At 57.2% G+C, this 14,887-nt stretch overlaps 1 protein-coding gene across 1 annotated transcript in view; it reads left to right on the top strand.

Moving 5' to 3' along the window:
• Positions 1-14,887, top strand: part of LOC115116000 (E3 ubiquitin-protein ligase RNF38-like) — an 84,191-nt gene that overhangs the window by 48,099 nt on the left and 21,205 nt on the right. Inside the window, 3 exon segments of the mRNA XM_065003490.1 lie at positions 11,790-11,986; positions 13,713-13,801; positions 13,804-14,057. Coding sequence (XP_064859562.1) covers positions 11,790-11,986; positions 13,713-13,801; positions 13,804-14,057 — 540 coding nt within the window.

Below are 14,887 nucleotides of genomic sequence, written 5' to 3' on the forward strand. Positions count from 1 at the left end.
AGCATGTCTTGAGGGGGTTTATGAAACAAAATGCTAACCTCTCTGGTTATTGTAATGGTGGGAGGTTAGCATGTCTTGGAGGGGTTATGATATAAAATGCTAACCTCCCTGGTTATTGTAATGGAGAGAGGTTAGCATGTCTTGAGGGGGTTTATGATATAAAATGCTAACCTCTCTGGTAATTGTAATGGTGAGAGGTTAGCATGTCTTGAGGGGGTTTATGATATAAAATGCTAACCTCTCTGGTAATTGTAATGGTGAGAGGTTAGCATGTCTTGTTTATGATATAAAATGCTAACCTCCCTGGTTATTGTCATGGTGAGAGGTTAGCATGTCTTGAGGGGGTTTATGATATAAAATGCTAACCTCCCTGGTTATTGTAATGGTGAGAGGTTAGCATGTCTTGGGGGGGGTTATGATATAAAATGCTAACCTCCCTGGTTATTGTAATGGAGAGAGGTTAGCTTGTCTTGAGGGGGGTTATGATATAAAATGCTAACCTCCCTGGTTATTGTAATGGAGAGAGGTTAGCTTGTCTTGTGGGGGGTTATGATATAAAATGCTAACCTCCCTGGTTATTGTAATGGAGAGAGGTTAGCATGTCTTGAGGGGGTTATGATATTTGTGCGTCTAACTTTCTCCCTCATTATTCATTTGTGTGTGTGTGCTAGTCTGAAGCAGGAGTTGAAATGGACTGGTGCAGATGCTGAGGGTGTTATTGCCTGTAAAACTGTCTGCTCAGTGGCAGCTGCCTGCCTGCATCCTGTGGGTGTGACCGTGGGTGTGTGTGTCTGCAGCCTGCGATCCAGCTGTTTCCTGTTAGCAATCACGTTGTGTGTGTGTCACTCAGGGGCTGTGACTGTTTAAAGCGTTCTGTCAGAAGCTGACTTACTGAGGACTCTGTCTCCTATTCTCTCTGTTCTGTAACGTCTCAGTAGACTAGACCATCATGATTCAGTCTATTCCCCCCCGGTGGTAAGGCACACACCATGCCCCCCCCCCCGGTGGTAAGGCACACACCATGCCCCCCGGTGGTAAGGCACACACCATGCCCCCCCCGGTGGTAAGGCACACACCATGCCCCCCCGGTGGTAAGGCACACACCATGCCCCCCCGGTGGTAAGGCACACACCATGCCCCCGGTGGTAAGGCACACACCATGCCCCCCCCGGTGGTAAGGCACACACCTTGCCCCCCCGGTGGTAAGGCACACACCATGCCCCCCTGGTAGTAAGGCACACACCATGCCCCCCCCGGTGGTAAGGCACACACCATGGCTCTCCCCGGTGGCAAGGCACACACCATGGCCCCCCCCCTGGTGGTAAGGCACACACCATGCCCCCCTGGTGGTAAGGCACACACCATGCCCCCCTGGTGGTAAGGCACACACCATGCCCCCCCTGGTGGTAAGGCACACACCATGCCCCCCCCTGGTGGTAAGGCACACACCATGCCCCCCCCCCTGGTGGTAAGGCACACACCATGCCCCCCTGGTGGTAAGGCACACACCCCCCCCCCCGGTGGTAAGGCACACCCATGCCCCCGGTGGTAAGGCACACACCATGCCCCCCCCCGGTGGTAAGGCACACACCATGCCCCCCCCCCCCCGGTGGTAAGGCACACACCATGCCCCCCCCCCGGTGGCAAGGCACACACCATGCCCCCCCCCGGTGGTAAGGCACACACCATGCCCCCCCCCCCCCGGTGGCAAGGCACACACCATGCCCCCCCCCCTGGTGGTAAGGCACACACCATGCCCCCCCGGTGGTAAGGCACACACCATGCCCCCCCCCTGGTGGTAAGGCACACACCATGCCCCCCCCCCCCGGTGGTAAGGCACACACCATGCCCCCCCGGTGGTAAGGCACACACCATGCCCCCCTCCCCTGGTAGTAAGGCACACACCATGCCCCCCCCCTGGTGGCAAGGCACACACCATGCCCCCCCCCCCGGTGGCAAGGCACACACCATGCCCCCCGGTGGTAAGGCACACACCATGCCCCCCGCCCCCGGTGGTAAGGCACACACCATGCCCCCCCCCTGGTGGTAAGGCACACACCATGCCCCCCCCCCCCCCCGGTGGTAAGGCACACACCATGCCCCCCCCCCCCCGGTGGTAAGGCACACACCATGCCCCCCTGGTGGTAAGGCACACACCATGCCCCCCCTCCCCTGGTGGTAAGGCACACACCATGCCCCCCCCCCTGGTGGTAAGGCACACACCATGCCCCCCCTGGTGGTAAGGCACACACCATGCCCCCCCCCGGTGGTAAGGCACACACCATGCCCCCCCCCTGGTGGTAAGGCACACACCATGCCCCCCCCGGTGGTAAGGCACACACCATGCCCCCCTGGTGGCAAGGCACACACCATGCCCCACCCCCCGGTGGCAAGGCACACACCATGCCCCACCCCCCGGTGGCAAGGCACACACCATGCCCCCGCCCCCCCTGTGGTAAGGCACACACCATGCCCCCCCCCCGGTGGTAAGGCACACACCATGCCCCCCCCCCGGTGGTAAGGCACACACCATGCCCCCCCCCCTGGTAGTAAGGCACACACCATGCCCCCCCCCCCGGTGGTAAGGCACACACCATGCCCCCCTGGTGGTAAGGCACACACCATGCCCCCCCTGGTGGTAAGGCACACACCATGCCCCCCGGTGGTAAGGCACACACCATGCCCCCCCCCCGGTGGTAAGGCACACACCATGCCCCCCCCCCCGGTGGTAAGGCACACACCATGCCCCCCATGCCCCCCCTGGTGGTAAGGCACACACCATGCCCCCCTGGTGGTAAGGCACACACCATGCCCCCCTGGTGGTAAGGCACACACCATGCCCCCCCCCTGGTGGTAAGGCACACACCATGCCCCCCTCCCCTGGTGGTAAGGCACACACCATGCCCCACCCCCCCGGTGGCAAGGCACACACCATGCCCCCCCCCCGGTGGTAAGGCACACACCATGCCCCCCCCCTGGTGGCAAGGCACACACCATGCCCCCCCCCCCCCGGTGGTAAGGCACACACCATGCCCCCCCTGGTGGGCACACACCATGGTGTGCCCCCCCTGGTGGCAAGGCACACACCATGCCCCCACCCCCCCCCTGGTGGCAAGGCACACACCATGCCCCCCCCCTGTGGCAAGGCACACACCATGCCCCCCCCCCCTGGTGGTAAGGCACACACCATGCCCCCCCCCCTGGTGGTAAGGCACACACCATGCCCCCTCCCCTGGTAGTAAGGCACACACCATGCCCCCTCCCCTGGTAGTAAGGCACACACCCCCCCCCGCCCCCATGCCCCCCCCCCTGGTGGTAAGGCACACACCATGCCCCCCCTGGTGGTAAGGCACACACCATGCCCCCCCCTGGTGGTAAGGCACACACCATGCCCCCCCTGGTGGTAAGGCACACACCATGCCCCCCCTGGTGGTAAGGCACACACCATGCCCCCCTGGTAGTAAGGCACACACCATGCCCCCGGTAGTAAGGCACACACCATGCCCCCCCTCCCCTGGTAGTAAGGCACACACCATGCCCCCCGGTGGCAAGGCACACACCATGCCCCCCCTGGTGGCAAGGCACACACCATGCCCCCCCCCCGGTGGCAAGGCACACACCATGCCCCCCGGTGGTAAGGCACACACCATGCCACCCCCCGGTGGTAAGGCACACACCATGCCCCCCCCCCCCCCCCGGTGCTAAGGCACACACCATGCCCCCCCCCCGGTGCTAAGGCACACACCATGCCCCCCCCGGTGGTAAGGCACACACCATGCCCCCCTGGTGGTAAGGCACACACCATGCCCCCCCTGGTGGTAAGGCACACACCATGCCCCCCCGGTGGTAAGGCACACACCATGCCCCCCCCTGGCAAGGCACACACCATGCCCCCCCGGTGGCAAGGCACACACCATGCCCCCCCGGTGGTGGCAAGGCACACACCATGCCCCCCCCCCCCGGTGGCAAGGCACACACCATGCCCCCCCCCCCCCCCCGGTGGCAAGGCACACACCATGCCCCCCCCCCCGGTGGTAAGGCACACACCATGCCCCCCCCTGGTAAGGCACACACCATGCCCCCCCCTGGTGGTAAGGCACACACCATGCCCCCCCCTGGTGGTAAGGCACACACCATGCCCCCCCCTGGTGGTAAGGCACACACCATGCCCCCCTGGTGGTAAGGCACACACCATGCCCCCCTGGTGGTAAGGCACACACCATGCCCCCCCCACACACCATGCCCCCTTCCCTGGTGGTAAGGCACACACCATGCCCCCCTGGTGGTAAGGCACACACCATGCCCCCCCTGGTGGTAAGGCACACACCATGCCCCCCCCCCCCCTGGTGGTAAGGCACACACCATGCCCCCCGGTGGTAAGGCACACACCATGCCCCCCCCCTGTGGCAAGGCACACACCATGCCCCCCCCCGGTGGTAAGGCACACACCATGCCCCCCCCGGTGGGTGGGCACACACCATGCCCCCCCTGGTGGCAAGCCCCCCGGTGGCACACACCATGCCCCCCCTGGTGGCAAGGCACACACCATGCCCCCCCCCCCGGTGGCAAGGCACACACCATGCCCCCCCCTGGTGGTAAGGCACACACCATGCCCCCCCCCCTGGTAGTAAGGCACACACCATGCCCCCCCCCCTGGTAGTAAGGCACACACATGCCCCCCCCGGTGGCAAGGCACACACCATGCCCCCCCCCCCCCGGTGGCAAGGCACACACCATGCCCCCCGGTGGTAAGGCACACACCATGCCCCCCCCTGGTGGTAGGCACACCCATGCCCCCCTGGTGGTAAGGCACACACCATGCCCCCCCCCTGGTGGTAAGGCACACACCATGCCCCCCCCCCCCCCGGTGGTAAGGCACACACCATGCCCCCCCCACCCCCGTAGTAAGGCACACACCATGCCCCCCCCCCCCCCGTAGTAAGGCACACACCATGCCCCCCTCCCTGGTAGTAAGGCACACACCATGCCCCCCCCGGTGGCAAGGCACACACCATGCCCCCCCTGGTGGTGGCAAGGCACACACCATGCCCCACCCCCTGGTGGCAGGGTAGGCACACACCATGCCCCCCGGTGGTCTTATAGGCACACACCATGCCACCCCCCGGTGGTAAGGCACACACCATGCCCCCGCCCCCGGTGCTGCAGGCACACACCATGCCCCCCCCGGTGGTAAGTAGCATCATCAGTATGCCCCCCCCCCGATAGGTTGGCAGCCACCATGCCCCCCCCCTTGGTAAGGCATCACACCATGCCCCCCTGGTGGTTGCAGCACACACCATGCCCCCCCCCCCCGGTAGCATCATCAGGCACTCACCATGCCCCCCCCCCCGGTAAGGCACACACCATGCCCCCCCCTGGTAGTTGGCACACACCATGCCCCCGCCCCCGGTGCTAAGGCACATATTTTGCTTTGTTTTAGTTACACACCATGCCCCCTTTTGGTAGTTCACACCATGCCCCCCCCCTGGTGGTAAGGCACACACCATGGCTTCCAAATACAACTTTCACAGCCAAGTCAAAGGGTTTTGAAATGTCACTAAATGGTCACAGTCTGGAGACTTGCCACCTACCCTCCTGTAGCTGTACTGGAGGGTAGGTGGCAGGAGTAGTGTCATTAGTAGTGGTCTTATAGGTTGCAGCCAGCTCTAGCTAGCATTAAGTAGCATCATCAGTAGTGGTCTGATAGGTTGCAGCCAGCTGTGCTAGCTAGCTGCCCGCTAGCATTAAGTAGCATCATCAGTAGTGGTCTGATAGGTTGCAGCCCGCTAGCATTAAGTAGCATCATCAGTAGTGGTCTGATAGGTTGCAGCCAGCTAGCTAGCTAGCATTAAGTAGCATCGTTAGTAGTGGTCTGATAGGTTTCAGCCAGCTAGCTAGCTAGCTAGCATTAAGTAGCATCATCAGTAGTGGTCTGATAGGTTGCAGCCAGCTAGCATTTAAGTAGCATCATCAGTAGTGGTCTGATAGGTTGCAGCTAGCTAGGTAGCATTAGGTAACATCATCGGTAGCCATGGTGTGTGTGCCTTGTTTGCATCAATGATTTGTTGTCACCAGATTGCAAATAGCAAATTTTAGTCAGATATTTTACTTTGTTTTAGTTAAAATAATTTTTCCTTTTTAGTTCTAGTTTTTGGGGGTCTATTTTGTCAGTTACAGTCTCGTCAAATATCGCCTCTGAAAAATAGGCGTGTTGACTAATATTTTCTTCTCTCTGTGTTGATGAAATGAACACGTGTGTGTGTGTTCTGTGTGTGTGTGTGGCCTGTGTGTTACGAGGGATTGAGCGTAGCTCTTTCCGGTAATGGGGGTGACTCACCGCTGACTGAACAGTGTTCCCAACTGTGCCTGTGAACGTCTGTCTCACTGCATCTCAACTGGAGATGACTCTCCTATGGGCCTGTATTCATGTCTCTCACTCAGAGGAAATGCCATGAGTCACAATATGGGGTAGAGTAGGGCTTGTGTGTTAATGGGGGTAGAGTAGGGCATGTGTGTTAATGGGGGTAGAGTGAGGGCCTGTGTGTTAATGGGGGTAGAGTGAGGCCTGTGTGTTAATGGGGGTAGAGTAGGGCCTGTGTGTTAATGGGGGTAGAGTAGGGCCTGTGTGTTAATGGGGGTAGAGTAGGGCCTGTGTGTTAATGGGGGTAGAGTGAGGGCCTGTGTGTTAATGGGGGTAGAGTAGGGCTTGTGTGTTAATGGGGGTAGAGTAGGGCTTGTGTGTTAATGGGGGTAGAGTAGGGCCTGTGTGTTAATGGGGGTAGAGTAGGGCCTGTGTGTTAATGGGGGTAGAGTAGGGCCTGTGTGTTAATGGGGGTAGAGTAGGGCCTGTGTGTTAATGGGGGTAGAGTGGGCCTGTGTGTTAATGGGGGTAGAGTAGGGCCTGTGTGTTAATGGGGGTAGAGTAGGGCCTGTGTGTTAATGGGGGTAGAGTAGGGCTTGTGTGTTAATGGGGGTAGAGTAGGGCTTGTGTGTTAATGGGGGTAGAGTAGGGCCTGTGTGTTAATGGGGTAGAGTAGGGCCTGTGTGTTAATGGGGTTAGAGTAGGGCCTGTGTGTTAATGGGGTTAGAATAGGGCTTGTGTGTTACTGAGCAACAATATGAGGGGGTAGAGTAGGGCCTGTGTGTTAATGGGGGTAGAGTAGGGCCTGTGTGTTAATGGGGGTAGAGTAGGGCCTGTGTGTTAATGGGGGTAGAGTAGGGCCTGTGTGTTAATGGGGGTAGAGTAGGGCCTGTGTGTTAATGGGGGTAGAGTAGGGCCTGTGTGTTAATGGGGGTAGAGTAGGGCCTGTGTGTTAATGGGGGTAGAGTAGGGCCTTGTGTGTTAATGGGGGTAGAGTAGGGCCTGTGTGTTAATGGGGGTAGAGTAGGGCCTGTGTGTGTTAATGGGAAATGCCTGTGTGTTAATATGGGGTAGAGTAGGGCCTGTGTGTTAATGGGGGTAGAGTAGGGCCTGTGTGTTAATGGGGGTAGAGTAGGGCCTGTGTGTTAATGGGGGTAGAGTAGGGCCTGTGTGTTAATGGGGGTAGAGTAGGGCCTGTGTGTTAATGGGGGTAGAGTAGGGCCTTGTGTTAATGGGGGTAGAGTAGGGCCTGTGTGTTAATGGGGGTAGAGTAGGGCCTGTGTGTTAATGGGGGTAGAGTAGGGCCTGTGTGTTAATGGGGGTAGAGTAGGGCCTGTGTGTTAATGGGGGTAGAGTAGGGCCTGTGTGTTAATGGGGGTAGAGTAGGGCCTGTGTGTTAATGGGGGTAGAGTAGGGCCTGTGTGTTAATGGGGTTAGAGTAGGGCCTGTGTGTTAATGGCAACAATATGGGTAGAATAGGGCCTGTGTGTTAATGGGGGTAGAGTAGGGCCTGTGTGTTAATGGGGGTAGAGGAGGGCCTGTGTGTTAATGGGGGTAGAATAGGGCCTGTGTGTTAATGGGGGTAGAGTAGGGCCTGTGTGTTAATGGGGTAGAGTAGGGCCTGTGTGTTAATGGGGGTAGAGTAGGGCCTGTGTGTTAATGGGGGTAGAGTAGGGCCTGTGTGTTAATGGGGGTAGAGTAGGGCCTGTGTGTTAATGGGGGTAGAGTAGTAGAGTAGGGCCTGTGTGTTAATGGGGGTAGAGTAGGGCCTGTGTGTTAATGGGGGTAGAGTAGGGCCTGTGTGTTAATGGGGGTAGAGTAGGGCCTGTGTGTTAATGGGGGTAGAGTAGGGCCTGTGTGTTAATGGGGGTAGAGTAGGGCCTGTGTGTTAATGGGGGTAGAGTAGGGCCTGTGTGTTACTGAGCAACAATATGGACTGTTAACATTTACATTTACATTTAAGTCATTTAGCAGACGCTCTTATCCAGAGCGACTTACAAATTGGTGCATTCACCTTATGACCTCCAGTGGAACAGTAGTGAATCTAAATCTTTTCAGGGGGAGGGGGGGTGAGAGGGATTACTTTATCCTATCCTAGGTATTCCTTAAAGAGGTGGGGTTTCAGGTGTCTCCGGAAGGTGGTGATTGACTCCGCTGTCCTGGCGTCGTGAGGGAGTTTGTTCCACCATTGGGGGGCCAGAGCAGCGAACAGTTTTGACTGGGCTGAGCGGGAACTGTACTTCCTCAGTGGTAGGGAGGCGAGCGGGCCAGAGGTGGATGAACGCAGTGCCCTTGTTTGGGTGTAGGGCCTGATCAGAGCCTGGAGGTACTGAGGTGCCGTTCCCCCACAGCTCCGTAGGCAAGCACCATGGTCTTGTAGCGGATGCGAGCTTCAACTGGAAGCCAGTGGAGGGAGCGGAGGAGCGGGGTGACGTGAGAGAACTTGGGAAGGTTGAACACCAGACGGGCTGCGGCGTTCTGGATGAGTTGTAGGGGTTTAATGGCACAGGCAGGGAGCCCAGCCAACAGCGAGTTGCAGTAATCCAGACGGGAGATGACAAGTGCCTGGATTAGGACCTGCGCCGCTTCCTGTGTGAGGCAGGGTCGTACTCTGCGGATGTTGTAGAGCATGAACCTACAGGAACGGGCCACCGCCTTGATGTTAGTTGAGAACGACAGGGTGTTGTCCAGGATCACGCCAAGGTTCTTAGCGCTCTGGGAGGAGGACACAATGGAGTTGTCAACCGTGATGGCGAGATCATGGAACGGGCAGTGCTTCCCGGGAGGAAGAGCAGCTCCGTCTTGCCGAGGTTCAGCTTGAGGTGGTGATCCGTCATCCACACGGATATGTCTGCCAGACATGCAGAGATGCGATTCGCCACCTGGTCATCAGAAGGGGGAAAGGAGAAGATTAATTGTGTGTCGTCTGCATAGCAATGATAGGAGAGACCATGTGAGGTTATGACAGAGCCAAGTGACTTGGTGTATAGCGAGAATAGGAGAGGGCCTAGAACAGAGCCCTGGGGGACACCAGTGGTGAGAGCACGTGGTGTGGAGACGGATTCTCGCCACGCCACCTGGTAGGAGCGACCTGTCAGGTAGGACGCAATCCAAGCGTGGGCCGCGCCGGAGATGCCCAACTCGGAGAGGGTGGAGAGGAGGATCTGATGGTTCACAGTATCGAAGGCAGCCGATAGGTCTAGAAGGATGAGAGCAGAGGAGAGAGAGTTAGCTTTAGCAGTGCGGAGCGCCTCCGTGATACAGAGAAGAGCAGTCTCAGTTGAATGACTAGTCTTGAAACCTGACTGATTTGGATCAAGAAGGTCATTCTGAGAGAGATAGCGGGAGAGCTGGCCAAGGACGGCACGTTCAAGAGTTTTGGAGAGAAAAGAAAGAAGGGATACTGGTCTGTAGTTGTTGACATCGGAGGGATCGAGTGTAGGTTTTTTCAGAAGGGGTGCAACTCTCGCTCTCTTGAAGACGGAAGGGACGTAGCCAGCGGTCAGGGATGAGTTGATGAGCGAGGTGAGGTAAGGGAGAAGGTCTCCGGAAATGGTCTGGAGAAGAGAGGAGGGGATAGGGTCAAGCGGGCAGGTTGTTGGGCGGCCGGCCGTCACAAGACGCGAGATTTCATCTGGAGAGAGAGGGAGAAAGAGGTCAGAGCACAGGGTAGGGCAGTGTGAGCAGAACCAGCGGTGTCGTTTGACTTAGCAAACGAGGATCGGATGTCGTCGACCTTCTTTTCAAAATGGTTGACGAAGTCATCTGCAGAGAGGAGGAGGGGGAGGGGGAGGAGGATTCAAGAGGGAGGAGAAGGTTGCAAAGAGCTTCCTAGGGTTAGAGGCAGATGCTTGGAATTTAGAGTGGTAGAAAGTGGCTTTAGCAGCAGAGAGAGAAGAGGAAAATGTAGAGAGGAGGGAGTGAAAGGATGTCAGGTCCGCAGGGAGGCGAGTTTTCCTCCATTTCCGCTCGGCTGCCCGGAGCCCTGTTCTGTGAGCTCGCAATGAGTCGTCGAGCCACGGAGCGGGAGGGGAGGACCGAGCCGGCCTGGAGGATAGGGGACATAGAGAGTCAAAGGATGCAGAAAGGGAGGAGAGGAGGTTTGAGGAGGCAGAATCAGGAGATAGGTTGGAGAAGGTTTGAGCAGAGGGAAGAGATGATAGGATGGAAGAGGAGAGAGTAGCGGGGGAGAGAGAGCGAAGGTTGGGACGGCGCGATACCATCCGAGTAGGGGCAGTGTGGGAAGTGTTGGATGAGAGCGAGAGGGAAAAGGATACAAGGTAGTGGTCGGAGACTTGGAGGGAGTTGCAACGAGGTTAGTGGAAGAACAGCATCTAGTAAAGATGAGGTCGAGCGTATTTCCTGCCTTGTGAGTAGGGGGGGAAGGTGAGAGGGTGAGGTCAAAAGAGGAGAGGAGTGGAAAGAAGGAGGCCGAGAGGAATGAGTCAAAGGTAGGCGTGGGGAGGTTAAAGTCGCCCAGAACTGTGAGAGGTGAGCCGTCCTCAGGAAAGGAGCTTATCAAGGCATCAAGCTCATTGATGAACTCTCCGAGGGAACCTGGAGGGCGATAAATGATAAGGATGTTAAGCTTGAAAGGGCTGGTAACTGTGACAGCATGGAATTCAAAGGAGGCGATAGACAGATGGGTAAGGGGAGAAAGAGAGAATGACCACTTGGGAGAGATGAGGATCCCGGTGCCACCACCCCGCTGACCAGAAGCTCTCGGGGTGTGCGAGAACACGTGGGCAGACGAAGAGAGAGCAGTAGGAGTAGCAGTGTTGTCTGTGGTGATCCATGTTTCCGTCAGTGCCAAGAAGTCGAGGGACTGGAGGGAGACATAGGCGGAGATGAACTCCTTGTTGGCCGCAGATCGGCAGTTCCAGAGGCTACCGGAGACCTGGAACTCCACGTGGGTCGTGCGCGCTGGGACCACCAGATTAGGGTGGCCGCGGCCACGCGGTGTGGAGCGTTTGTATGGTCTGTGCAGAGAGGAGAGAACAGGGATAGACAGACACATAGTTGACAGGCTACACAAGAGGCTACGCTAATGCAAAGGAGATTGGAATGACAAGTGGACTACACGTCACGAGTGTTCAGAAAGTTAAGCTTACGTAGCAAGAATCTTATTGACTTAATCAGAGGGTCTGCTACATCTCTATTGATTCATGATGGAGTTATAGGTGGTATGTGAAACTAACCTTGGTTTATCTCTCCTCCTCGCTCTCACCCTCCTCGCTCTCACCCTCCTCGCGCTCTCCCTCCTCCCCGCTCTCTCCCTCCTCCCCGCTCTCCCCCTCCTCCTCGCTCTCCCCCACCTCCTCGCTCCCCCTCCTCCTCCTCCCCCCCACCTCCTCGCTCCCCCCCACCTCCTCGCTCCCCCACCTCCTCGCTCTCCCCCTCTCCATTTTCTTCCCATCCCTTCCAACAGAATGAGGACAGTCCCAGTCCAAAGCGTCAGAGACTATCTGGCCAATCAGTGCTGGATCTCTCCACGGTGGCCCCACCCTCCAACCCCTCTCCACCAATGAGGCCGTGGGAGCTGCCCCACAGTCGCAGACCTCCCCCTAACCCCCACCCCCATTACCACCAGGAGCGCTGCCATACACCTGTCAGACACAGACACAGGTAAGAGACTTACCTCACCTGGTACTGGGCTCTTTAGCTTGGTTACTTTGTTCGTTTGTTAGTTAGTCGGCTAGCCAGCCAGTCAGTTAGCCAGCCAGCCAGTCAGTTAGCCAGCCAGTCAGTCAGTTAGCCAGCCAGTCAGTTAGCCAGCCAGTCAGTTAGCCAGCCAGTCAGTCAGTTAGCCAGCCAGTCAGCCAGCCAGTTAGCCAGTCAGTCAGTTAGCCAGCCAGTCAGTCAGTTAGCCAGCCAGTTAGCCAGCCAGTTAGCCAGACAGTCAGTTAGCCAGCCAGCCAGTCAGTCAGTTAGCCAGCCAGTCAGTTAGCCAGCCAGTCAGTTAGCCAGTCAGTCAGTCAGTTAGCCAGCCAGCCAGCCAGTCAGTCAGTTAGCCAGCCAGTCAGTCAGTTAGCCAGCCAGTCAGTTAGCCAGCCAGTCAGTCAGTTAGCCAGCCAGTCAGTCAGTTAGCCAGCCAGCCAGTCAGTTAACCAGCCAGACAGTCAGTTAGCCAGCCAGTCAGTCAGTCAGTTAACCAGCCAGTCAGTCAGTCAGTTAACCAGCCAGTCAGTCAGTCAGTTAACCAGCCAGTCAGTCAGTCAGTTAACCAGCCAGTCAGTCAGTCAGTTAACCAGCCAGTCAGTCAGTTAACCAGCCAGTCAGTCAGTCAGTTAGTCAGTCAGTCAGTCAGTTAGCCAGCCAGTCAGTCAGTCAGTTAACCAGCCAGTCAGTCAGTCAGTTAACCAGTCAGTCAGTTAACCAGCCAGTCAGTCAGTTAACCAGCCAGTCAGTCAGTCAGTTAGCCAGTCAGTTAACCAGTCAGTTAGCCAGCCAGTCAGTTAGCCAGTCAGTTAACCAGTCAGCCAGCCAGCCAGTTACCCAGCCAGCCAGTTACCCAGCCAGTTAGCCAGTCAGTTACCCAGCCAGTTACCTAGCCAGTCAGTTACCCAGCCAGTTAGCCAGTCAGTTAACCCGTCAGTTAACCAGCCAGCCAGCCAGCCAGTCAGCCAGCCAGTTAGCCAGCCAGTTAGCCAGCCAGTTAGCCAGCCAGTTAGCCAGCCAGTTAGCCAGCCAGTTAGCCAGTCAGTTAGCCAGCCAGCCAGTTAACCAGCCAGCAGCCAGCCAGTCAGCCAGCCAGTCAGCCAGCCAGTCAGCCAGCCAGTTAGCCAGCCAGTTAGCCAGTCAGTTAGCCAGTCAGTTACCCAGCCAGTTAGCCAGCCAGTTAGCCAGCCAGTTAGCCAGTCAGTTATCCAGCCAGCCAGCAAGCCAGTCAGTTAGCCAGTCAGTTAGCCAGCCAGTTAGCCAGCCAGCCAGCCAGCCAGTCAGTTAGCCAGCCAGCCAGTCAGTTAGCCAGCCAGTCAGTCAGTCAGTTAACCAGCCAGTCAGTCAGTTAACCAGCCAGTCCGTCAGTTAACCAGCCAGTCAGTCAGTCAGTTAACCAGCCAGTCAGTCAGTCAGTTAACCAGCCAGTCAGTCAGTTAACCAGCCAGTCAGTCAGTCAGTCAGTCGGTCGGTCGGTCAGTTAGCCAGTCAGTTAGCCAGTCAGTTAGCCAGTCAGTTAGCCAGCCATCCAGTCAGTTAGCCAGTCAGTCAGTTTGGAATGCTGAGCTCTAGTCAATATTGACCAGTAAGAAGATGATGATGATGATTGTAACTATGGTGATGACATATTATGTTGATGTATGATACTTATCAGAATGATGAAGACTTATCTCTCCTCTCTCCTTTCCTCCAGTCCTCCAGCGCGTCGCCAGCGTGGCCGTCTCTCCCGTACCCCCCGTCACCTCCCCCCTCCTCCTCCCCACCACCCCTCCCCTCCTCCCCCTCCATCCGACTGGACCCCCAGGACCAAAGCTACCGCCACCACTACCCTCACCCACACCAGAGCTACTCTCACCCCCCTCCTCCCCCTTACGGCCAGCCCCCAGCCCCTGCCGGTGGGGGCGTGGAGGAGCCTCGAGCATTCCACCCCCCTGCCCTGTCTCCACGGTTACTGCACCCCGCTGTCCATCATTCTCATCAAGCAGCTCACCACCACACACAGCAGCAAGGAGCCATGGTCATGGACCTTCATGAACAGGTTAGACTGGGAGAGGGAGGGGGCCAATATTAACAGGTTAGACTGGGAGGGGGGAGGGGGCCTATATTAACAGGTTAGACTGGGGGAGGGAGGGGGCCTATATTAACAGGTTAGACTGGGAGAGGGAGGGAGGGAGGGAGGGAGGAGGGGGGGCCAATATTAACAGGTTAGACTGGGAGAGGGAGGGGGCCTATATTAACAGGTTAGACTGGGAGAGGGAGGGGGCCTATATTAACAGGTTAGACTGGGAGAGGGAGGGAGGAGGGGGCCAATATTAACAGGTTAGACTGGGAGAGGGAGGGGGCCTATATTAACAGGTTAGACTGGGAGAGGGAGGGGGGAGGGGCCTATATTAACAGGTTAGACTGGGAGAGGGAGGGGGAGGGGGCCTATATTAACAGGTTAGACTGGGGGAGGGAGGGGCCTATATTAACAGGTTAGACTGGGAGAGGGAGGGGGCCAATATTAACAGGTTAGACTGGGGGAGGGAGGGAGGGAGGGAGGGAGGAGGGGATCTGTGTTGAGGGTTATGATATAAAATGCTAACCTCCTTGGTTATTGTAATGGTGAGAGGTTAGCATGTCTTGGGGGTTGTTATGATATAAAATGCTAACCTCCCTGGTTATTGTAATGGAGAGAGAATAGCATGTCTTGAGGGGGGTTATGATATAAAATGCTAACCTCCCTGGTTATTGTAATGGTGAGAGGTTAGCATGTCTTGGGGGGTTATGATATAAAATGCTAACCTCCCTGGTTATTGTAATGGTGAGAGGTTAGCATGTCTTGGGGGGGGTTATGATATAAAATGCTAACCTCCCTGGTTATTGTAA

The sequence above is a fragment of the Oncorhynchus nerka genome, linkage group LG18, assembly GCF_034236695.1.
Source record: "Oncorhynchus nerka isolate Pitt River linkage group LG18, Oner_Uvic_2.0, whole genome shotgun sequence".
In the NCBI taxonomy this organism is placed as follows: domain Eukaryota; kingdom Metazoa; phylum Chordata; class Actinopteri; order Salmoniformes; family Salmonidae; genus Oncorhynchus; species Oncorhynchus nerka.